The 25269-nt window shown below is 34.4% G+C and overlaps 1 protein-coding gene and 1 long non-coding RNA gene across 9 annotated transcripts in view; one reads left to right on the top strand and one right to left on the bottom strand.

The window, feature by feature from the left end:
• Positions 1-25269, bottom strand: part of ANO5 (anoctamin 5) — a 99087-nt gene that overhangs the window by 27623 nt on the left and 46195 nt on the right. For all 8 annotated transcript variants that reach the window (XM_031653385.1, XM_031653383.1, XM_031653384.1 and 5 more), the window contains 7 exons: positions 23878-23993; positions 11136-11270; positions 10346-10451; positions 10181-10241; positions 5660-5811; positions 3460-3534; positions 1637-1859 (listed from right to left, as the gene is read on the bottom strand). In XM_031653385.1, the coding sequence (XP_031509245.1) occupies positions 1637-1859; positions 3460-3534; positions 5660-5811; positions 10181-10241; positions 10346-10451; positions 11136-11270; positions 23878-23993 (868 nt within the window). The remainder of the gene's footprint in view (positions 1-1636; positions 1860-3459; positions 3535-5659; positions 5812-10180; positions 10242-10345; positions 10452-11135; positions 11271-23877; positions 23994-25269) is intronic.
• Positions 14734-25094, top strand: LOC116269754. The gene is made up of 3 exons (XR_004177504.1): positions 14734-14776; positions 24000-24075; positions 24760-25094. It is a non-coding gene; the product is annotated as an uncharacterized LOC116269754 (long non-coding RNA).

The raw sequence follows: 25269 nt of genomic DNA, 5'->3' as shown, positions 1-25269 counted from the left end.
GCACTTCCCCATGTACTCTCTCTCTCTCCTGCTGCCTTATGAAGAAGGTGTTTGCTTCCCCTTTACCTTCCACCATGATTGTTAAGTTTCCTGAGGCCTCACCAGCCATGTGAACCATAAGTCAATTAAACCTCTTTCCTTTACAAACTACCCAGTCTCAGGTAGTATCTTTATAGCAGTGTGAAAACGAACTAATACACCAAATAAGAAAACGAAATAATACACCAAATAAGAAACTTATGCTCATCTCCAAGCACTATCTGCTATCCTATAAGCCACTAGAACTCATCTGTTTACAATCAGGTTTGAAGAAAATATGATCACGTCAAGGGCAGGGATGATTTCCAACAGAATTGTGTTGCCCTCTCATGAATTCAATGGCTATATTAATTTTGAAAATAATATGATTAGCAAATAGTGGCAGAAATAGTACACATTTTCCCTCTCCTTTATTTAAAATGCATGAGCATGATCTGTCATTTAATGAATTCTAAAGATAACAAACTATTAAATTATCTTCACCCTGCAATAGAGGGTCATGAAGCACAAAAATGTAGAAAAGTATGTTTTCCTGAGCTGATGATCTCCCAGTAGCATGAGCTGATCCAGCCAAATCATGACATTTTCAGCAATACTGAAAGTATCACAAAATATTTTAAAGACACAGATAACTCCCCCATTTTAGTGAAATGTAGCTGTATTCCTACAAAACTTGTAATGTGAACTTGAATGATTTTTTTTTCCCCACTGAGGAAAATAGTGAGTTTTTAGGTGCTTTTAAAAGCAATTTATCTGCTGTGATTTTCTCACTGTTAACAGCAGAAGTAAAAATGAGAGAGAACTCCAAATTTGAAGATAGTATATAATGAAAGTCTCATCTCAGTGCTCATTCCAGCACTGACTGAATAATGTGGTCTTTTGCTTGACATCGGCCATGATGCCTATGTACAACAGATTCAAAGGAGCTTGAGCCCTGGAGTGAACACTCAGAGAAGAGGCTGATGCCTTGATTTGAGTCTCCGATCTTACTGCTAACTTGCCAGGAAAAAGAGCAAAAGCGACTGTGCTCTGTGCTGCTCTACCTAACTCAATCTCTCACTTAACCTGTGATCCCTTTCGATTACTTTCCTTGTGGCTTTAAATAGAAATGTTAATATTTTAACAAGAAAATAATCCAAGTTCTATGAGATGGCAGTAGAAAAGAAAAGCACTAAAATTTAGATTTATTTAGGAGAAGCTGACTTTTCCGTTTTTTCAGAATAACTTCCAAAATCAATACTTTCTAAGAACCATACACATGAAATAACAATTATCTGTGTCTTCAGTAAAGTGATTATTTTTCTTAGGATTCAGCTAGACCCATCAAGGGAGAATTAAGACAAGAATACTCAGAAAGATAAATAGAGTCCAAATTCTTATTTTTTTTTCCAGTTCTTTTTGCTGCTTCCGTTATAATGGACCTTGAATTGTGGCTCTTAAGCAATTTTGAAATAGCAGATATGAGTCTACCTATAGAGAAAAATTGCCTTAAAAGGTACCCTTTGAAAATGAACTCCTGGGGAGCTGATCCAAAATAGACATATAGCATCAATAAGAATCATTCTTCAGAATCACACTAATGATTTGGCGAGCTTACCCATTTTTGTGATCCACGCAGATATCTTTTCATAAAAGAAATTCAAGATCAAGATGACAATAAAGTTCAAGCATGATCCTGTGAGTGATGTGGTTATCTGAGGAGTAAGGAAGCTTTTGACCTGCTTTAAGGATGCATCACTTTCCATGAAACTAGCAAGTGTAGCAAAGACTGACAGGCGATATACAATTACAGCTACCATACTGGTGACGACAAGAGACATCTGGGAAAGGAAAACAAAGAACTGCTATTTGGGTCTCTGCATCTCTGTTAGGAATACATATCTAACATATTGATTATTCTGTTAATCTCATTATATGAAGTTTAGCAGGTCTCATGTGCAAAGCAAACTAAGTCAGTCTCTCTTTCCCTAGATGGCAAGATGTGAACACTGGCAAGGTAAAAGGGTTAAAGATAAGGCATATACTAGCTGCTGGTTAAGTCTAAAAGAAACGTCTTCATTGTTCATCCTCTAGGCTTATTCTCTAGTAGGGAGTGGCAACCTATAGTAGAAGGCCAAATCCTGCCTGTGGCCTTGCCTGATCTTATATGGTCCTTAAGTTAGGAATGCTCTTCTGCATTTTTTTTTTTTTTAGACAGAGTCTCGCTCTGTTGCCCAGGTTGGAGTGCAGTGGCGCAATGTTGGCTCACTGCAAGCTCCACCTCCCGGGTTCAAGCGATTCTCCTGCCTCAGCCTCCTTAGTAGATGCCACCACACTCGGCTAATTTTTTGTATTTTTAGTAGAGACGGGGTTTCACCGTGTTAGCCAGGATGGTCTCGATTTCCTGACCTCGTGATCTGCCCACCTCGGCCTCCCAAAGTGCTGGGATTACAAGCGTGAGCAACCGTGCCCAGCCTTCTTTGGCATTTCTAAAGGTTACAGAGAAAAGTAAAGGCAATTATGTTCCAGAGACTATATGTGGCACAAAGCCAAAAATATATATGGCTCCTTTACAGAAAATGTTTGCTGATGCATGCTCTACATTGAAGTTGAAGATGTAGAATCAAGATCACTTATTTTCCTAAGAAAAATACATGCCAATATTACATTTCACTTCCCCTCAGAATATTGCCATTAGTGCTCTAATATGCCTGGTAGTTTAGAAATTTATATAGTTCTGTATAAATTTTGTACACTTCCAATATTGCAAAAGCACAAAGATGGCTTTCTATCAATCATTAGAAATTTTATTCTAAAAGTTGAGGAAATGAGTCAAATTAAATGAAAACTAGAAATCAAAACCAGCAAATTTTCTGGGGATATACTCCAGATTTCTCAAAAGAGAGTACTGAATTAATGATTCTCCCCATTTTATTTTATCACATCTCCTTAATGATTATTACATAATCTAAGAAAACATATTTTTACTGTTTTAAAATATGAAAATAATAGATTTATCTTTAACAAGAAATGTTAAAGATAAATCATATGGGGTTTATGGACTAGTGAGTCTAAACTATAATCTACAACTGTCAATTATTTATATTTCAACATGCTAACCCCTTAGAAGGTAACACTGCCTGTTTTCCTAAAATTAAACATTAACTGTTAAGAGGGAACACATTTGGAAAAAGGAAGAGCAGGAAATAAAGTGGAAATAAAGATACATTCATGATTTTTCTAAACTAACCAAAGAGTCTGGAATCAGAGTAAGTTTGTTATTCTGTCCTGATTTCAAGTGATCACTGTAACCGAAGAGTAAAAAGACCAGGGAGGGAGAGGGAAAGGAAGGACTCAAGAGACATTGCAGATAACACTGTTAACATAGCTCATTTAATCACCTGTTGAAGAAATTATAGCAATTTTTAAAGAAATGCTCACCCATAATGTCACTGTGGCTCCTGAAAGAAAGTACCATGGAATACGTGCATATAGAGGCATGTAAGGTTCCATCTCCTGTGATGTTGAAGAAATCACAAAGAAATTCAAAATCTCCCCTCTAAGTCAAGACTCCAAGCACTAGTCAATATCATAGAGCCCGGTTAAAGCAGGAACCTCCCAAAAGGGCCTACTATAGGCCATGGAAAGCTGCATTATAGGAATGGTTCCTTCTCTTGAAGGAGAAATCTCTAGGCGTCCTAGATGGGGTATTTTACACGATATGAGACAAAATGGATACACACAATTTCCTAAATGCTGAATTACGATGTTTAGGGCCTGGCACTCAGTAAATAAAGTCAAATAATGAAGGTTGCTGCTTAGGCAGACATGCTTTATGATGTTTAATGGTGTTATAATTTTATCTAATTGAATCGAATTGCATTGCTCTGCAATTGCTCTGCATAATATTAGATGCTTTCTTTATATTTTTCAGATAAACTGTGTTCTTCCACATAGCTCAGGAGCCAAGACTTCAAGAGTCATTAATGAAAGATATTGATTATACAGCTGACATTCTTAGGCACATCAAGAAGCAAGTAGATTTTACCTAAAAGAAGCAAAAAATAATAAAAGAAAAAAAAAAGCTGTCAGCAGAAATCAAAATCATGTAATTCTATAACATAATATTTCACATTTTAAGAATTTTAAGGATGGTCTGAATAAAAATAGGACTCTCAATAGGCAGGGTAGGCTGTCCAAGAGTCCTACAGACCTCAGAATGTGTGTGGATGTATGTGTATATGTGACTGTGTACATGTATATTCATGTATGCACCCAATGTATGTGTGCTCATGCATGTGTATGCATATTTGTGTGGGTGCACGTGTGTGTTCCCAATGCAGACTTAAATGTGACGGTTCTGGTTGCCCTTAAACACTGAAGAAGCACCGCAATAAGTAAAAATAAATACATAAATAAATAAATACATAAAAAACTCTGTTTCTTGATTTCTAAACCACGAAAGCTAAGTGAAGTCAATGATTCACAGTGAATCAATACATATGGCTTTTCAACCGGATTCAAATGTAAGCATTCAATACATTTTTTTTCTGTTAATTTTTGGCAAAGCTAATGGGACTGCTTTTGTTTTATTTTTTATCTCATGAAATAGGAATAAACATCATGTCATTATTCTGTCAATATCTTTTAATATATTTTCTTAATTTCAAACTGCCACCCAAATTGTTAATGTATTTTCTGAGATGCTTTCATGCTCTTTGGAGATGTTTTTGTGATCTTCCAATGCAACTTAGTAATTGTTTAGTGAAGCCTAAATGGTGAAAATAATTTTAAATGTTACATTGCAAGAATAGTTTTCTGAAGAGAAGAGGGAATTCTACTGAAGAGAGTGTATTTGGGACACATATTATTCTCTTTTAAATAGCAGCAGGAAACACAGTGATTGTAGATTATGGAAAAATAGGGGCTCGAAAAATATGTAACCAAGATTCTGGTCTTTAAAGGAAAGCACTTCCATTTTCACATGAAAAAAGTGAGGTACCAAAAAGTTAAACAACTCAGTTAGGAACATACAGCTGGTTTGTCAGCTAAGCATTCTAATACATAGACTTCTTCCCCCACACACCAACACAATGATTGTCAATATAATTAATTAAAAGGGGCCATGTGAAGAAAAGTTAATCTAATAAAACAATCACTCATAAGACCTCAATCTTAATATAAATACTATTTTAATTTTTATATATCACTTAGGATCATTTCAATGTCTATACATTTATATACAAAACCCACAGCATACACACTATTTTCCTTTTTGAACTTAGTTTAATGTTATTATGCCTTGGATTTGTTTCAAAATAATTTAGTGACACAAAGGAGTATGAGTATGAATGAAACAAGATTGTCCATGAATTAAAAATGATTAATTCTGAGTGATGGGTTCATCCATGTGGTTCATTATACATATCTATCTACATTTGAAAGTGTTTGAAAATTTTCATATATATACATTCATATATATATATTTATATACATGTATGTATATTAGAGACAAGTAGTTTATGTCATTTATATGTTGCAGAATACTTTAAAGGCAAATTAAACTATGATTATATGAGAAGAAACCTATAGCAGTGTGTCCATTGAGATATGCTGCCCATTTCACAGTATTCTAGTCTACCTTGGTCACTGGATTCAATTTCCTGTGTTTACACATAGCTTCAAATTCTGGTCTCAGCTGAAGCTGCTGCTGTTCCTCTTCAAAGTCCACCAGGTCCCACTCATATTCCAGTCTGGCTTGTCGTTGTTTCCAAAACTCCAAAAATAAGGTGACTACAGGTAAACAAATATATATTTAAAAAAAGATATAAAAAAAAGTTAAAAACTTTTTCAACTTTTCCCTTTAATCGCTTTGGTTGCAGGATGGTTCACATGTTTCAGGTGGCTATTGTTTCACTGTTGTGTTTGATTAAAACTTCATCAATTATTAATGTTGGCATAATATTGTGTATCCGATAACACACTGAAAAAAAACTCATACAAAAATTTAAATTAATTTCTTGGTCAGTGGTCCAAGCAAGAATTATTTTCAGACATATTAATAGATTTCTTCATTCAGATAATTTGAAGTAATATTTAAAATTAGCTTTTTATTAACACTGAATTTTTTTTTTGCATGTACCTTTTATCTTTTATGGAAATCATTTAAGTCATTGTACTGCTTTCTCAGGCTTAGGGAAATATACCTAGGAAGCATAAAAGTCAATCCCCAGCACAATTACTCTCTCTTTTAAAATACATATATTATGTATACACACAAAACTTCAGCTTTCTTTTCATGTCTTTATTTGAGTCTCCTTCTGTCACCCAGGCTGGTCTCAAACCTCTGGCCTCTAGTGATCCTTCCACCTCAGCTCCCCCAGAGTGCTGGAATTATCAACTTTCAATTGAAGAATATATATTTACAGAAAAGTACACAAAATATAAAAGTACAATTCAAAAAAAATTACAAAATAAATATACCCATATAATCAGCACCAATATAAAAAATATTCCATTACAAATGGATTTACATAAATGGTATACAACTGATAGTTTTTCGTGTCAAGCTTTTTTTTTTTTTTTGGTTCAACTTTGTTGCTGTGTGCAGTGAAAATTCATTTATTTTCATTGCTGCATAGTATTCAACTGTATGGTTAAATTGCAATTCTGGTTATATATTCTTGGACTGACAGACATTTGAGTTGTTTCCAGATACCTGCTATTACACATAGTGCTGCTGTGAACATTCTTGTAATCTATTGGTGTGCATATACATGCCTTTCTATTGGGATATACTTAGGAAGAGAATACTAACATCTCCAATATTAACTTATGATTTTATCATCTATAAAAGATTCAACTTTCTGACTCACTACCTTTTAAACAATGTAAAGAACTATGGATATCCATACATTTTTTAAAATCCTAATTATATTTTTATCATTGTAGTCATTTAATTGCTGTCTCAGCTTCCAAAATATATTTTTCCAGTGCAAATATATCTATCTTCTGACTGTTGGTTTTTTGTTTATTTGCTCATGTATACATTGGCTTATGTTTTCCTTTGCTCATTATTTAAACTTTAAAGAAATAGTTAAACATTTATTAAGTGGGAAGAATACTGTAGACTAACTACTTAACAATTTTAAAGTGTACAATTAATTATTGTGGACCATTAGCACAATGTTGTACAGACCTTATTCATCTTGCTTAATTGAAACTTTAAAGTATGCTTACTGATTAATAACTGCTCATTTCCTAATCCTCCAACCCCTGGTAACCACAATTCCACTCTTTGATTCCATGAGTTTGGCTATTTTAGATACCTCATATAACTCCTCCAGTCAAAAAGTAATTCAGCCCTCCTCTGTACTCCCTCAGCATTTACAATGCACTTCTATGAAAGTAGACTTCAGATTCTTTCCCAATTAGATTGTGACTTTCTTAACCATAGGTTATATTTCATTCACTTATTCATACTATCATTTAACACTGGTTGTGAATTTCATGAGGCAGAAACTTTTACTCTATTAATTTCATTACTGCTGTATGCAGTAAATACATTGTTAGCAGGGAGAACAGTTTCCTGAACTTGGTACTGTTAAACATTTTAATATTTGCTTGTTTGTTTATACCACAACAGGACAACTACCATTAATTTTAGAAGCAGTATTTGGTTACCATGGCTATGCAAGAGATTGGATGTCATATACATAATGCTAAAACTTTTAAATACACTAAGCATTTAAAATTTTTTGTCTCAAAGTTTGTTAATGCTGAAGTAGAAATAAGAAAGTTGGCTGACATAGAAGGGATTTTGAGATAAATTAATGATGGTACAAAATAGCTAGCAAAAAGAGTACTGTAAGGAAAGAGAAATGATATGGACTAAAACCAAAATTGTTCCCATGATTTCTATGGACTTTTGTGATTATAAGTATATAGGAATCACAGGATTCACATATTTCCTGAAAAGGATTTCAGGAAATTAAAGAGACCCTTGGTTTGGGCCTTACATTTTATGCCTAAATAGGAATTGACCCTTTTTATTTTTAAGAAGGAATACAATTAGCACTTAAATTATTCATTGATGCAACATATATTTGAATACATACCATATGCCTAGCCCTGGAACTATGGAGATGAAAGCCATGGTGTTTGTACCAAAGGAGCAAGTAATCTAGTGATGAACCTGGCTTATACACAATGACAATCATGGAGGCATGTACACTAAAAATGTGTCTTACAATCAAGGACTATGTATGTGCATATTTAAATTCCTATTGCCTAGAATAGTACCTGTTCCAGGGTAGAAACTTTAAAAACTAGTTGCTGAATTATATTAAAGTATAAATAGAATGAAATCATTAAATTTCTGAAATAAAGCATAGGTGAACATCTTACATTATCTCTGAGTGGGAAAGGTGTTCTAAAGAAACACAAAAACAAGAAAAACCATAAGGAAAGTTTTATGACCAGTAATATATATTAAAATGTCCGTTGACTATGAATGAGATCAAATGTAAATTACAAACTGAAAAAAATATTTGCAATTTCTGTGGCAGACAAAGGATTACTGTACTTATACAAAAGTACCTGTGAATTATAAAAATAAATTAAATACTTCAAACATCAAGGAGAGCCAATGGTCAGTAAATATTAAAAACGTGACCAGTCTCACTTGTGATTAAGTAACTGCAAATAGTGCTGTGAAGTGCTGTGGGGTGCTCCACACACACCCACTCTTCTATTTATGATGTAATATAAGGCAGGTGTTGGTGCACAATTTCTCTCCATGGAAACAATGGAAAATTCTCACAATGTATTTGTTTTAATCATGCACCTATCATTCATTTTCGATTCCAAGTAAGGAGAGGTAGGATTTGGCAGCCTCATGATAAATAGATGTATATACAACAACTTACACAAACTGGGGTTGCTGTTAAACCATTAATAAGATTTCTAGATTCTTTGTTCTCTTTGAATCTAGGGTGCTCTCTTCAGACCACAGCAGCCAAGCAGAAATGAGAGAAATCCATAAATCCCTCTGCTTTGTACACATACCTAAAAATTTTGATGTTATTTGCCTGGATAATGCAGCCCTTGCCCAGTTTTTTGTATTTTTTGTTTTTTGCTTTTTGTTTTTGAGATGGAGTCTTGCTTTGTCCCCCAGGCTGGAGTGCAGTGGTGTGATCTGGGCTCACTGCATGCAGCTCCACCTCTCAAGTTCACGCCATTCTCCTGCTTCAGCCTCCCGAGTAGCTAGGACTACCGGCGCCCGCCACCACGCCCGGCTAATTTTTTTTGATATTTTTTAGTAGAGACGGGGTTTCACCATGTTAGCCAGAATGGTCTTGATCTCCTGACCTTGTGATCCGCCCACCTGGCCTCCCAAAGTGCTGGGATTATAGGCGTGAGCCACCGCACCAGGCCACCCTTGCCCAGTTTTGAATGGCACATATTTGTGTTTGTTAGAGGTGTTTTTTAATTGAGAAAAATGTCTAATTTACAACCACGAATTCCAAGTTTTGTGATATATTTTAGACCAGTCTTTAGGTCTCTTCTAACAAAGTTATTCTTACAGAACATATTTTCCTTGCTAATGATAGGAAAAACTTCATGACACTTTAACTTTCCAAATGAAATGGAAAATATGAAGTCCTGGGCGGGGCATTTTCAAAATTAAGGGAAATTCCACTTTATGTGAAGGCTTTTAATGAATGAATGTGGAAGTGGAAACTATAACTTGACAATTTAGACGAAATAAATGTTCATTAGTCCTCAAGTTTTTGATCCTTGTTCCAGTTTGTATACATGACTCAATGTCTTCCAGCCACAAAATATTTGTTTAGTCTCCCCTGAATTAAGTACTTTTGAGCCTGTTTTTAACATGGCACTGAAAGACAGTGAGAAATTAATGTATTTGATGTTTCAAAAATTATGAGAAATGAGAAATGAGCTGATGTTTAATAGAGACCTTTGTGGAACAAGAACCAATGGCCACTAATATGCACTCCATCAGTGTATTAATGCTAACAAAGACCCAATGATCTCAAACCACATTTGGTATGTAAGATATTTCATCTGTCATATGTTATATGGAGACAAAACAACACATTAATAGGAAGACAGCTGTTTCTTTATGGGACTATTTACTCACCCCAAATTCCCATGAATATTGCAAAGAACACTGTTGACTCATTATCAAACAAATGGGAGAACTGTAAAAATAACAATAACAATAACACAAAGATAATTTAGTACTAAATGCATTGAAAAGGAGGAAAATTCAAAGCCTTTTCAACATATTACAATGTATACATACCTTTGAAGCCAAACACGTACTATTTAGTCTCCAATAATCACACACTTGATCGCAGAGTGGGCACATGATCATCTGACCACCAATCTCAGGGTCACAGATTTCAGTGCTGCAAGAGGAACAGCCAAGTTACTGAAAAGTGATAGGCGTTTAGGTAAAAGTCCAAGCTGTTCTTATTAGAACAACTACTTATATAACTTCTCACATAAAACAGAGGGGGCAATCAAGCAGCAATTTCTATAGTGGGTCAAGTCATGCTTTGAGGAGTAGACTTTTCTTTTCTTTTTTTTTTTTTTGAGACTGAGTCTGGCTCTGTCCCCAGGCTGGAGTGCAGTGGCCGGATCTCAGCTCATTGCAAGCTCCGCCTCCCGGGTTTACGCCATTCTCCTGTCTCAGCCTCCGGAGTAGCTAGGACCACAGGCGCCCGCCACCTCGCCCGGCTAGTTTTTTGTATTTTTTAGTAGAGACGGGGTTTCACCGTGTTAGCCAGGATGGTCTCGATCTCCTGACCTTGTGATCCGCCCGTCTCAGCCTCCCAAAGTGCTGGGATTACAGGCTTGAGCCACCGCGCCCGGCGAGGAGTAGACTTTTCAGAGCCCATCATTAAAAACAGATTTTCCATAAAGCACCAGGTGAGAGGCTACTGTTATGTTTGAGTAGTTTTTGGAAAACATCAATTATCTGCTGCTATAAGGAAACATTCTGAAGGAAACGCCAGGGAAATAATAACAACAGCTTCGTTTGGCACAAGCTAAAGACGTTTTCTCTATCTGGGCAACTCAGGTGCACTTACCTGCTTGTGTTATCTTCCATTGATAATAAACCATAAATAAAACAAGCTAAGCCAACTACAGCTGCAAAGGATAGCATTTCTGTGTAAAATCCAAGAAAGACAAAATAGATACCAATTTTTTCTCCATAATAATTCCTGTTGAAAAGAGTAAAAACAGAATCAGAATATGGAAGAATGTTATAGTACAGAGAGCCTTGATTTTTTATTCAGACAGGCATATATTCTAATTTTGGCTCCATTGCTTTCTAGACATATAATTTTAGTGAAGTTATTCAACTCTTTAAACTTCAGTTTCCATATCATTATCATGTTTTAACACAGATAGTACTTATTCCATAGTGAAAGGGTTGATACAAGGATTAAAAGGGATAACGGATATAAGTAGAAAGTCAATTAAATGGAATTTAGATTTACAATTTAAATAAGATAATTTGGAAAGCCTCTGTATTATAAAGATAATTTAAATGGTCTTTAAATAAACTACAGAATATTCTACAATGTAATTTCTAGGAATGAACTTAACAAATCAAAACCATATCCAAAATCTGCATGGACTTTTGCTTTATCCCTCTTTCTAAAACTGAAAACATTTCTCTGACCACATTGTAGGTATACATTTCCATCTTTCTCCAAGTCTGAATCTTGGAAGTTTACAGGATTATAACATAGGTAGCAGGCCAAGGAATTAAACATGACTACTTTAGCAAAAATTCTATGAAATATGCAGCTCAGCTCTTGGTTTTCAAAGAACTGAAAAGTGACAGCATTTATTGGCACAACCTTTTAATTCTCGCAACCGAGTATTTTGTTTTTAACCGAGTACCCCATTTAGCAATGAGAGAAAGTAGTTTTCTCCTCCTCAGAAAGTCAGGTTTTCTTGTTATTGTTGTTGTTTAACCTGATTAATCCTCCTCCTTGTTCATATAGATCCCAGCTCACCAAATCTGTGAGTCTTTCCACAGTTTCCTAGGCAAAAAGATGTGATACCTTTTGTGTTCTAGTAGCGTGCTATATGATTCTATGAAAGTACTTAATATTAAATTGTAATTTATATATATGCTCAACAAGAACACATATCTGAACATAACAGTTATAAATGTTTTTTCACAATGATATTTTAAAATATATTTATCATATACAATATTAATTTTATTGAACCTCCCACTCGTCATATTTCAACACTCTTAAAATTAGTAGATATCTTTCTGCTTATCCTGTCTTTTTTCATGCTTTTCAGTGATGATGAACATTTTTGCATTGTTAATTTCCCTAATTTGGTTTTCCAGATCACTATAAACTTGAAATTAAATTACAATGCTATAATATTCCCCTGTTAATCTGCCATTCACAACTTCCTTAGCTTACTCATACTTAGAGTGAATGAACTTTGCTTCTCCCAGTTTTTTGCTGAAAAATGTAGAAAATACTGTGATAGTACATAACATCAAAATCAGAAAAAAGTACAAACATATATTTTATGAAATTTACTGTTTACCATGTCTATTTTAATGTTTTAAAAATTACAGAATCAATGTTATTAGAAATATAATATCATCATTATTGCTATAGACTTAAACATTCTTTAATAATTCATAAGGAAACTGGATATTTCAACAACCTTAAAGTACTACTTTTTTCTCCTTTTTGATTGTCACAATTCTTATTCCTTCAGCATAAAAAATAAAATCCCTCAAGAACTCTAGACCTGTCAAAAAGAGAAATTGCTGAGAATTTACTAAATGAAATCAGGCAAGTATTTATTACATGTGGAAATATACAAATTATTTTACTAAATTTTGGACTTGGGTGTCTAACAGTAACAGATTAACACTAAATAATCTTTCAGGATCTCAGAAAGCAAGAGATATTTATTAGACTTGCAATATGGTAAAAATGTATACATTATTGAAATCACATTTAATATTTAATTTAAACTATCTTGTTGGTCATAACTAAGAAAATAAGAGAAATCTAATAATATGAGATACTATAAAAGCTCAAATATAGGGAGAGACTTCTTTTGAGTATTATTTTTTAGAAAAATATGCCATATATTTAAATCTATGATCTTTTTTAACCTGTCCATTTTACTTACTAGACTTTCAACTGATTGTGGCACTGCACCATCTAATATAGCATCTGATAGGTAGAAGAGATTCAGTAATATTGGTTGCGAGATACTGTGTGAGGGGACTGCCCTCATTTTGTATTTCCAAGATGTACTACTTAGTCGAAAACATAGTAAATAATCAAAAGAATGATGATAGAATTAAATTGAAAACAATCTTGAGAAATCAATCAATAAATGCAAACTTTATTTCTAAAGTGATTTATTTTTACAATGAATCCATAAACACCTGAGAAACTTAGCTTCAGTATTATCCTCACGTTGTAATAACATTATCCGTACCACACTGTATTTAGTCTATGCTATTTAGTATGTGGCAGTATTTCAATTTTATTTCTAAGCGTTAACATACAACATATGGATATCAAAAAACGTTATATGAAGTGTAAGCTGGAAGGAAAAAAATGAGCTGATAGAGCTGATGTGCCAGTGATCAGTCTTCAATTTTATATGCTCTATCAGCCCATTTTTTTCAATCTTGGCATTGCCATCTTCCCCAAAATTATTATCTAATGTGACAAAATTATCTGTGCTCAAAAGGCAGAAAAGTCAGTTCCAGATATCTGGACACGAAAGTGATGTTTGGTGTAGACGTAACATGAAATATGTGAAATCTAGGAACTCAGATTCCTATAAACTGTATCTCTTTCTAGACACCCTATCATGCTGTCTTCCTTATTTTTATCCTCCGTATCCAACAATCCATTAGGTCCAATGAATTCTGTCATAAAAATATTTTTCTAATTCATAGTCTCCTCTCCTTCCCATTGCCAATGCCTTGAAAAGACTTCTAATATTTATTGCTGAACAATTTTAACAACCTCCTTACTTCCCTGAGTTCAATCTTATATCCATCTAAATTATCTTTTGTTTCCAATAAAATGATGTTTCTAAAGTAAAAACTGAGCAATATCCTTTTCTTCCTTCAAAGCTTCATCTTTTTACTTCAGCATTATTCTTCAGGATTTTGTTCCTGGTAAACATTCAAATCTCCTTTGCCGACACTCCTACATGAAGAACTAAACACACAGTGCTCTTGTGTGTTCTCTTTGCCTGAGATATTCTTACCTAACTTCTTTACCTACTATCCTGCTACTTATCTTTCAAGACATAGTTCAAGAATGAACACTGTGAAGCTTTCCTAGAGGTTGTCATGAAGATAGGTGCTTTTCCCTCTGTATTTTGTTTGGAGTATTACTGTGCTGTAACTAATATGCATTTGTGTGTGTTCCTGCAAACAAATTCATGTTAGGAAACCACAATCTGATTATCTTTGTAGGCACAGTATCTTACTTGATATGTAGTGATGCTTAATAAAGTCTCATTAAAATAAATGTGTAAATTGTAATTATGCATCTATGAATAAATTCTTTCTTTTCTTTTTTTCTTCTTGAAACAGGGTCTCACTCTGTTGTACTAGGCTGGAGTGTAGTGGTGTGATCTCTGCTCATTGCAACTTCTGCTTCTCAGGTTCAAGCAATTCTACTGCCTCAGCCTCCCAAGTAGCTAACAGGTATGTGTGCCACCACACTGGGGTAATTTTTGTATTATTATTATTATTTTTAAAAATAGAGACGGGGTTTCACCATGTTGACCAGGATCATCTCAAACTCCTGACCTAAACTGATGTGCCTGCCTTGGCCTTCCAAAGTGCTGAGATTACAGGCAAATTCTTTCTATGTTAAGAATATTTTAACTTTTATCAGGTCTACCCATAAAACCTTTACTAAAACCCATGAAATCAACAAGGAGAGGAAAAAATATCCAAACTCAATACAGGCCTTCAGTATCATGACACAGAACATCATGATCCTCAAATTACCTGTAAGTAAGGAAATAAACACAACTTCAACACCTGCTGCTACAAACCTAAGATACAGGAGAGAGGTGGGGATGTTTAAGAAATTATAGGGGAAAAATGTAAAGTAGGGTGGGAAACATAAAGAAATACAGCTAAAATAACGCCTAGAGAAAAGTTTAACTAAATCCCCTAATGCAGAATATATGTTGGGATTTGGTCATTTGTAATCTATAAGAAACAATCTGAAAAGAGCAGGACTGGAAGTGGCAGCCTGAGAAAAGCAATATTTCTTGAGAAGAATCAGATACAAAGAGGAGACTGGTACTCCTTGGAGGAGTGGCAGTAAACAGAAAAAAAGGAAATAAGAGAGGAGAGTTGGAATGGGTGCAGCACACCAACATGGCACAAGTATACATGTGTATCAAACCTGCACGTTATGCACATGTACCCTAGAACTTAAAGTATAATAATAATAATAATAATAATAAAAAGAAAAAAGAAAACCTGCAAAAAAAAAAAAAAGTAGTTTGTCCAAGGTCATAACTAGAGGGTAAGGAATTAGGAAAAGAAGGGGAAGGGACAGAAATGAGGAAGGGAACAGAGGGAGAAAATTACTTTTCAGGAAACAATCTTGTTCAATATTTATCACAATATTCCTTTCTGTAAATGGAATTTCTTGTAAAACAAATACTACTTTTCCACTAACTTCTTTTATTGTAAAATTAAAAACGATTCTTTAAAAAAATAACCCATGGCCAGGCGCGGTGGCTCACACCTGTAATCCCAGCACTTTGTGAGGCCGAGGTGGGTGAATCACGAGGTCAGGGGTTCAAAATCAGCCTGACCAATACGGTGAAACCCTGTCCTTACTAAAAATACAAAAATTAGCCAGCTCTGGTTGTGTGCAAAAAAAAAAAACAAAAACAAAAACAAACAAACAAAACCTACAACAGCATAATTGAAAACCCTGAGGCAAGGGCTAAATTAAAAGGCCAAGAGCTAGATTAAGAGGCTCACCAGGCTTTGAGGACATTATATAGAACCTTCTTACTTCTGGATCTCCTGGTTACTGTCAACATCTTGCCCGGATTACTGACCATCTACAATGGAACTTTTCTGATACTTCAACTCAGCTAAGTTTTGGAACATACAGCCATGGAGAGACTGTAAAATGCATTTTTGATGGCAGGTGCTTTAATCGTGCTAACCTAAAGATTCCACAGGTTTAAGATATGTTATGTGAAAACAAGTAAGTACCTTATTTTGAGGTTCTATAAGGTCAAACTCTGTAAAATTAAATGCTAGTTAAAAGGAAAAAAAAAAAAAAGAAATGAAAGAAATAGGCTTCGCAGGGCAAGGGAAGATGGGTGCCCACAGCTCTGAGACTCACAGGAAGCTTCAGGTCCAGCACACACAGAAACAGATTCTCCCTCACTCCCATTCACCAGGTTGAGCATTCCTCATCTGAAAATTCGAAATACAAAATTCTCCAAAATCTAAAACTTTTTGAGTGCCAACATGATGCCACAAGTAAAAAATGCTACCCCTGACCTCATGCGATGAGCCAGAGTCAAAACACAGGCACACAATGATGAAAATGACATTTTTAACACTGCAGAAAATGTGTCTACAGACAATATTTTGAGAATGTGTGATGGACTAACAGAGAAGGGCATTCTAGTGCTAGAAACTCTGTTCATAAATTAAAAACAAATTGAAATATGTAGACCACATCCACAAAAAAATGTAAAACAAAAACAAAGTCAAAAAATGTGAAGTAAATTATTTAGTTTGATAATTCTCCCCAAATAACATGAAATTGAATAATACTGTAATAAAAACCTAAAAACGGAGTGAACTCTTCTCAAATAAATATTTGCTGATACAAGAAAACCCCAGGAACATAAAAACTAAAAAAAGGAATAGAGAAGAGTGGAAAGATATAAAACAAAAATTGATTGAACACCAGAGATAAGTAGAGCAAATTATAAATCGTATCAGATCATATCAGAAGTAATACTGAAATTAGCAAGTAACAAAGGAAATACAGAGTGCCAGTGATCAGAAGGGGCTCTCCCAGGATCCCGAAGCATACCAGGAAGGAGAGAGGGTCATCTCTCTTTTCACCCCACCACAGAGCACTGCTGTGAATAGGCAGAAATACTGAAGCGCTGCAAGGCGGAGCCTATTTGCTGGCTCTTACTCCTAAGTGCCATCTACTGGATAATAGCCCAAATTACAACACCAAAAACACTGCCAATACACAAAACTGTGAAACTCAAGGCAAGAATCCTGCCACAAAGACCCTGTACAGAGCCTTGGCTCTCTGAAAACACCCAGTAATGAAGCCAATTGATTATACTTAACTTATACTACAGTTAATGGAACACCAGCCCTCTCAGGCGAAAAAGATTCAGTGCAAGAACTCTGGAAAATCAAAAAGTCAGTGTCCCCTTATCTCCAAATGAACTTCTCAGCAATGGTTCTTAACTAGATGGTAACGACAGAAATGACAGACATAGAATTCAGAATCTAGATGGAAATGACACTCAGCGAGAATCAAGAAAAAGTTAAAACCCAATCCAGTAATCCAGAAATCCAGTAAAACAATCTGAGAGCTGAAAGATGAAATAGCCATTTTAGGAAAAAACAAAACTGAACTTCTGGAAAGGAAGCAATCACTACAAAGATTTCATAATATGATAGGAAGTATTAATATCAGAATAGACCAAGCTGAGGAAAGAATCTTAGAGCTCAAAAACCAGTTCTTCAAATCAACTGAGCCAGACAAAGGTGAAAAAACAAACAAAAAAAAGAACGAAACCTCCAAGAAATTTAGAATTATATGAAGAGACCAAACTTATGATTTATTGGCATTCCTGAGACAGGAAAGTAAACAATCTGGAAAAAATATTTGAGGATATAGTCTATAAAAATGTCCCCAATCCCACCAGAAATTGATACACAAATTTAAGAAAGATGGAGAACCCTAATGAGACACTATATCCCCAAGGCACACAGTCATCAGACTCACCAAGTTCAACACAAACAAAAAAAATTTAAAGGCAGCTAGAGAGAAGGGTCAGATTACATACAAATGGAAGCCCATCAGGCTAGCAGCAGACCTGTCAGCAGAAATCTTACAAGTCAGAAGATATTGGAAGCCTATTTGTAGCATCCTTAAAGAAAAGAAATTCTAACCAAGAATTTCATATCCCAACAAACTAAGCTTCCTAAGTGAAGGAGAAATAAAATCCTTCTTAGACAAGCAAATTCTGAGATAGCTTTTTACCACTCTACAAGGCTTACAAGAGGTCCTTAAGGAGTACTAAACATGGAATGAAAGAACAATACCTGCCATCACAAAACACAGTTAAACACATAGTCCAGAGACACTATAAAGAGACTATACAATCAAGTCCACAAAACAACAAGCTAACAACGTGATGACAAGATCAAAATCTCACATATTAATACTAACACTGGATATAAATTGTCTAAACACTGCATGTAAAAGACATAGAGTGGCAAGCTGGATAAAAACACAAGACCCAACTGTCTGCTGTCTTTAAGGGACCCGTCTCATGTATAATGACACTCACAGGTTCAAAGTAAAGGGATGGAGAAGGATCTACCATCTAAATGGAAAACAAAAACAACAGGAGTCTCTATTCTATCAGATGAAACAGACTTTAAACCAACAAGAATTAAGAAGGGCAAAGAAGGCCATTACATAACTATAAAGGGCTCAATTCAACAAGAAGACTTAACTATCCTAAATATATATGTACACAACAATGGAGCACCCATGTTTATAAAACAAGCCCTTCTTAACCTATAAAAACACTTAGAGAGCCACATAATAGTAGTGGGAGACTTCAGCATCCCACTGACAGCATTAGACAGATCACTGATGCAGAAAACTAGCAAAATAATTCTGGATTAAACTCAACACTGGACCAATTGGACCTAATAGGCATCTACAGAGCACTAACCAATCACATAATATATATTCTCATCTTCTCAGAGATCACATGTTTAGTCATAAAGCAAATCTCAATAAATTAAAAAAGACAAAATCATATCAAGCACACACTCAGACCACAGTGCTTTAAAAATAGAAATCAATACCAACATATCTCAAATCTGTACCAATACATGGAAATTAAACAACTTGCTCCTGAATAATTCCTGAGTATAAAACCAAATTAAGGCACAAATCAAACAATTCTTTGAAATTAATAAAAATAAGATCCAACTTACCAAAATCTTTGGGATGCTGTTAACGCAGTGCTAAGAGGAAAGTTTACAGCTCTAATATGCCTCAATTAAGTAGTAAGAAAGACTTCAAAATAACAATCTAAAATTCCACCTAGAGGGACTAGAGAATAAGAACAAACCAACTCCAAAGCTAGCAGAAGAAACAACTAAAATTATAGAAGAATTGAACTAAGTTGAGACGTAAAAATCTATACACAAGATCAATGAAACCAAGAATTGGTTCCTCAAAAGAATAAACAAGATATATCACTAGCTATATTAACAAAGAAAAAAAGGAGATCCAAATAAGTCTAATGAGAAATGACAATGATGACATTATAACTAATCCTATAGAAATCAAAAATCCTCCAATACTGTTATGAAAAATTCTATTCACATAAATTAGAAAATCTTGAGGAAATGAATAAATTCCTGGAAACACAAAAGCTCCCAAGATTAAACTAGGAAGAAAGTAAAAACCCGAACAGACCATTATAAGTTTTGAAATTTAATCATTAATTTAAAAATCTACCAACCAAAAAATTCCCTAGACCAGATGAATTCACACCCAAATACCAGCAGACATACAAAGAAGAACTGGTAACAACCCTGCTGAAACTATTCCAAAAACTCAAAAAGGAAAGGCTTCTCTATAACTCATTCTATGAAACCAGCACCAGCCTGATACCAAAATCTGATAGAGACACAACAACCAAAAAGAGACAATGTCAGGCCAATATCCCTGATGAATATAGACACAAAAGTTGTCAACAAAATACTAGTAAACCAAATCCAGGAGCACATCAAAAAGTTAATACATCACGATCAAACTGGCATTATTCCTGAGATACAAGCCTGATTCAACAAGTGCAAATAAGTAAATGTGACTCACCACATAAATAGAATTATGAGGAAAAACGATTAACATATGATCATCTCAATAAATGCAGAAAAAGCTTTTGATAAAATTCAGCATCCCTTTCCATTCATGATAAAAAAGACCCTCAATAGTCTTGGTATTGAATGAACATACCTCAAAATAATAAGAGCCATCTATGATAAACCCACAACCAACATCATACTGAAAGGGCAAAAGCTGGAATCATTCCCCTTGAGAAATGAAATAAAACAAAGATGTCCACTGTTGTCACTCCTATTCAACATAGTACTTAAGTCCTAGCCAGAGGAATCAGGCAAGAGAAAAAAAATAAAAGGCATCCAAATAGGAAAAGAAGAAGAAAAGCTATCTCTCTTTGTTGACAAATGATTCTATACCTAGAAAGCCCTAAAGACTCCACCAAAAGTCTCCTAGACTTCATAAATGACAGATAAGAGACTTCAGTAAAGTTTCAGGACCCAAAAGCAATGAACAAAAGTGAGTAGCATTTCTATCTGTCAATAATGTTCAAGCTGAAAAGTCAAATCAAGAACACAATTCCATTTTCAATAGCCACGAAAATTAAATATCTAGGAATACAGCTAATCCAGGAGGTAAAAGATCTCTACAAGGAAAACTACAAAACACTGATGAAAGAAATCAGAGATGACACAAATAAACAAAACAACATTCCTTGCTCATGGATTAGAAGAATCAGTATAATTAAAATGGCCATACTGCCCAAAGCAATTTACAAATTCAATGTTATTCCTATCAAACTACCAATGACATTTTTCACAGAGTTAGAAAAAGCTATTCTAACATTAACATAGAACCATAAAAATGGCCAAATAGCCAAAGCAATCCTAACCAAAAAGAACACAGCTGGAAGCATCACACTACCTGGCTTCAAACTATGCTATAAGGCTGCAGTAAGCAAAATAGTGTGGTACTGGTAGAGAAGCAGACACATAGACCAATAGAACTAAACAGAGAAACCGGAAATGAAACTGCACACCTCCTACCATCTGGTCTTCAACAAAGCTGGCAAAAACAAGCAATGGGGAATGGATTCTCTATTCAATAAATGGTACTGGGATAACTGACTAGCAATACACAGAAGAATAAAACTTGGACCCTTATCTTTCACCATGTAGAAAAATAACTCAAGATGGAATAGAGTTTTAAATGTAAGACCTCAAACTATAAAAATCCTAGAAGAAAACCTAAGAAATATCTTTCTCTACATCGGCCTGGGTAAATAATTTTTGGCTAAGTCACCAAAAGTAAGTGCAACAACAAAAAAAATTGACAAGTGGGACCTAATTAAACTGAAGAGCTTCTGCACAACAAAAGAAACTATCAATAGAGTAAACAATCTACAGTATAGGACAAAACATTCACAAACTACACATCCAACAAAGGTCTAATATCCAGAATCTATGAGGAACTTGAACAAATCAACAAGCAATATCCAAATAACCACATTAAAAAATTGACAAAAGACATGAACAGACACTTCTCAAAAGACGTACAAGCAGCCAACAAACATATAAAAAATGCTCATCATCACTAATCCAGAGAAATGCAAATCAAAACTGCAATTAGATACCATCTCATACCAGTCAGAATGACTATTATTAAAAAGTCAAGAAATATCAGATGCTGGTGAGATTGTGGAGAAAAGAGAACATTTATACACTGTTGATGTGAATGAAAATTAATTCAGCCACCGTGGAAAACAGTTTGGAGCTTCTGCAAAGAACTTAAAACAGAGCTATCATTTGACCCAACAATCTCATTACTGAGTATATACTCAAAGCAATATAAATTGTTCTACCAAAAAGACGCATGCACCCATATGTCCATCGCAGCACTATTCACAATAGCAAAGACATGGTATCAACCTAGGTGCCCTTTAATGGTGGAGTAAATAAATAAAATGTGGTATATATAAACCAAGGAATACTACACAACTGTCAAAAAGAATAAAATTATGTCCTTTGCAACAACATGCATGCAGCTGGAGGCCATTATCCTAAGCAAATTAATAAGAGAACAGAAAACCAAATGTTGCATGTTCCCCCTTGTAAGTAGGAGCTAAATATTGAATACACATAGACATAAGGATGACTACGATATACACTGGTGACTACTAGAGGAGGTAGTATGGGAGAGGGGTGTGGGTTAAAAAACTCCCTATTTGTTACTATGCTCACTACTCGGGTGGCAGGATCTGTAACCCAAATGTTAGCATCATGCAATATATCCACATAAAAAACATGCATGTATACCCCCGAATCTAAAATTAAAAAGTTGAAATTATATTTAAAAATTGGGACAGCCTAATGTTTTTCAATAGAAAAACCAATAAATGAATTATGAAAAATTTATAATAAGGTATTCTGTGTTCCACTAAATAGTATCAGACAGATCTTTGTGTATTCATAGAAGGATATCAGTAATATACTATTTAGTGAATACAGAAAAATCTTAGCATGAAAGAGAAGAGAAAGATGCCATTGCTCTCAGAAAAAAAAAAATGTTTCTCTGCTTTTTTATACATAAAAACAAAAATAAGACTAAATCAATATTATCCAAATCAAGTCTAGTTATTTTTGTGGAGTTTGATGAAGGTAGAATTTCACTTAAAACTTTGTTAATCTCCTAATTATTTGAAATGTTTTTGATAAATATTTTAGTTTCATAACTTAAAGTATTAAATGATTATTATTCAAAACAGTTAAAATAACCATTCAAGAAGGAGTTAGCATGATTTATCAAAAGCCCCAGTTTATAAACTGACTAACTGACATTTATTTTTCAAAATGTGTCCTCTAGTTTCACTTAAACATACTGTTGAGATAACATTTCAATTGATTTGGATGGATCCATTCAAATCAGTCTCATGAAACAGATACTGTGATGCTGTGTAAGCATAGCAATGCAAGTATAAATCACCAAGTAAAAAACACTGCCTATAGTAGCAAGAGATCTCTAATCTAATAGCTCATTGAATAAAATCATAGAAGTCTCCTAATATCCTGTATGCTTGTAGTATTGCTATGCTTTAAAGCAATAACCTGCAACCATAGTCTTCTTGCTTAGCTAATGAAACTGTCTAAAGGATTGAGGTCATAGAACAAATGTCGTCACAGCTCACTGAAAGCATACACACAAACATCAATACACAACCTTTGTCTTATGTTCCAAATTTCTGGACTTCAGGAGAAACAAAAACTAATATGTACTAAACACTAAGTGCTAGTCCCTATGCTAAAAAGTAGTAATATCGCTATTCCCATTTTACAGATAGTATAGATATTATAACTACCATGCTAAAAAGTAGTAATATTGTTATTCCTATTTTCATAATGGTTAAGTAACTTGACCAAATTCATATAACTTTCAAGAGGCAGAACTTGGATTAGAATTCAGCCTAGTTAAATGCTAAGGTCTAACCTCTTAACCACTATACGATCTCTGTTGTATTTCATCAATTTAGCAACAACATTTTCCTAAATGAATTGCTAATTGATAGTGTAGATATGAAACCAAGAAGTTGTGAAATGTAGTGGGTGAAAATAGTAGTTAAATAAAACAGAATATTATGCCATTGTGAATAAAAATCACATTATCAAGTTTTAATTGGTCTGATCCTATGTATGAAACTTACTTAATCAAGTCTAATGGCTGCTCCTTGTAGAAATAGGAAAATCGAGCCCAATTCTGGTGAAGTATGTATCTTTCATTGGTGGGATTGGGAGGTTCTGATGGCTTCCAATATTGACCCTGCAGATATTCAAGAGGAGGGTACATAAAAGATGAAGCAAAAGACAAAGGTGAAGTAAATAAACACTGCTGTTCTAAGAAGGTTAGTAAACAAGGGTATGTTTTCTTTTACTTTTAGATTTCATATTCAATTGATATGAAATTATTTCACAAACTATAATAATATTTATTTATTAAATTATCACACAAAGATATCTCAAAATACAAGTAAAAGTGTAAGACTTTGGCTTTACTCAAGCTATTCTTTCACGTGGAATGCCCTTTCTTCTCTGCTCAAATCCTAATACAATATTCCAGGCCCAGAGAGCCATATCACTATATAACTAGATAGGACTTTAGAAATGGGCTAACACTTTTTTTATAGATGAAAAAAGTAAACCTCAAGGAATGTTAAGCAATGAATCCAAGGTCATACTGCTATTACGGGAAGAGACTCCTGTTCTGTCCTTTCTTATAGCCACTTGCCAAAGAACTTAAAATATTACAAAAAACTTTAGCATTTAAGGGGCTCAGTATTGCTTCATGCATAAGCTCTTCTCCCATTGTTAGATACCGACTAATATTATTTATATATTTTCATGGCCTAGCAAAGTATTGTGTACACTGTGGCTGTTTAAGACATTTTGTTTTCACCGTAGACAAATGAACTGCTGAAGGCAGCACTGAATAGATATCCAGTTTAAAATTTAGCACATGTGAAAATATATATATGATAAGGCGTTAAATTTTGCATCACCAAGATTCTAACTTTTTTCTTCTTCTGTAGGTAATTCAACTGAATCTTAAGAAATTAAACAACCAAAAAAGCAGCCTATGTGGGTATTTTGAAAAATGATTCTGTAAAGCACATAAGGGAAAATCCAGTACCTAATGTTGCATTCAGAAGAAAAGAAAGATTAAAAAGTAAAATCAATAGTAAGTTATAGCTATCTCTAATGACAGCTCAGTGACATTGCATTTCCAATGAGCCTATATGACTCTACTGAAAAGCTACATATATAGTTTAAAACTGGTGATGACTGAAGACATTAGTTTGGCTTTATGATATGGCATTGTAAGGATAGAATTAATGCCCTAAAAATTAATTGAAAAAAAAAAACTCAAAATCTCTAGAAAAAAGAATGAGCCCTTTTGTGAAGAAAGATTGGCACAGAATGCAGTGCAAAGTGTTTATTAACCTACTTTAGATCTCTGCTTTACCAAATGTCCATGTTATTGCTTAGAATCTATAATCTCCTAAGAGTTTCTTTGCCCCAGGAAAAAAAAAATGTGACAG

Source organism: Papio anubis, chromosome 12 (assembly GCF_008728515.1).
Source record: "Papio anubis isolate 15944 chromosome 12, Panubis1.0, whole genome shotgun sequence".
NCBI classification, from domain to species: Eukaryota; Metazoa; Chordata; class Mammalia; order Primates; family Cercopithecidae; genus Papio; species Papio anubis.
This window is presented reverse-complemented; position numbering and strand designations above follow the sequence as displayed.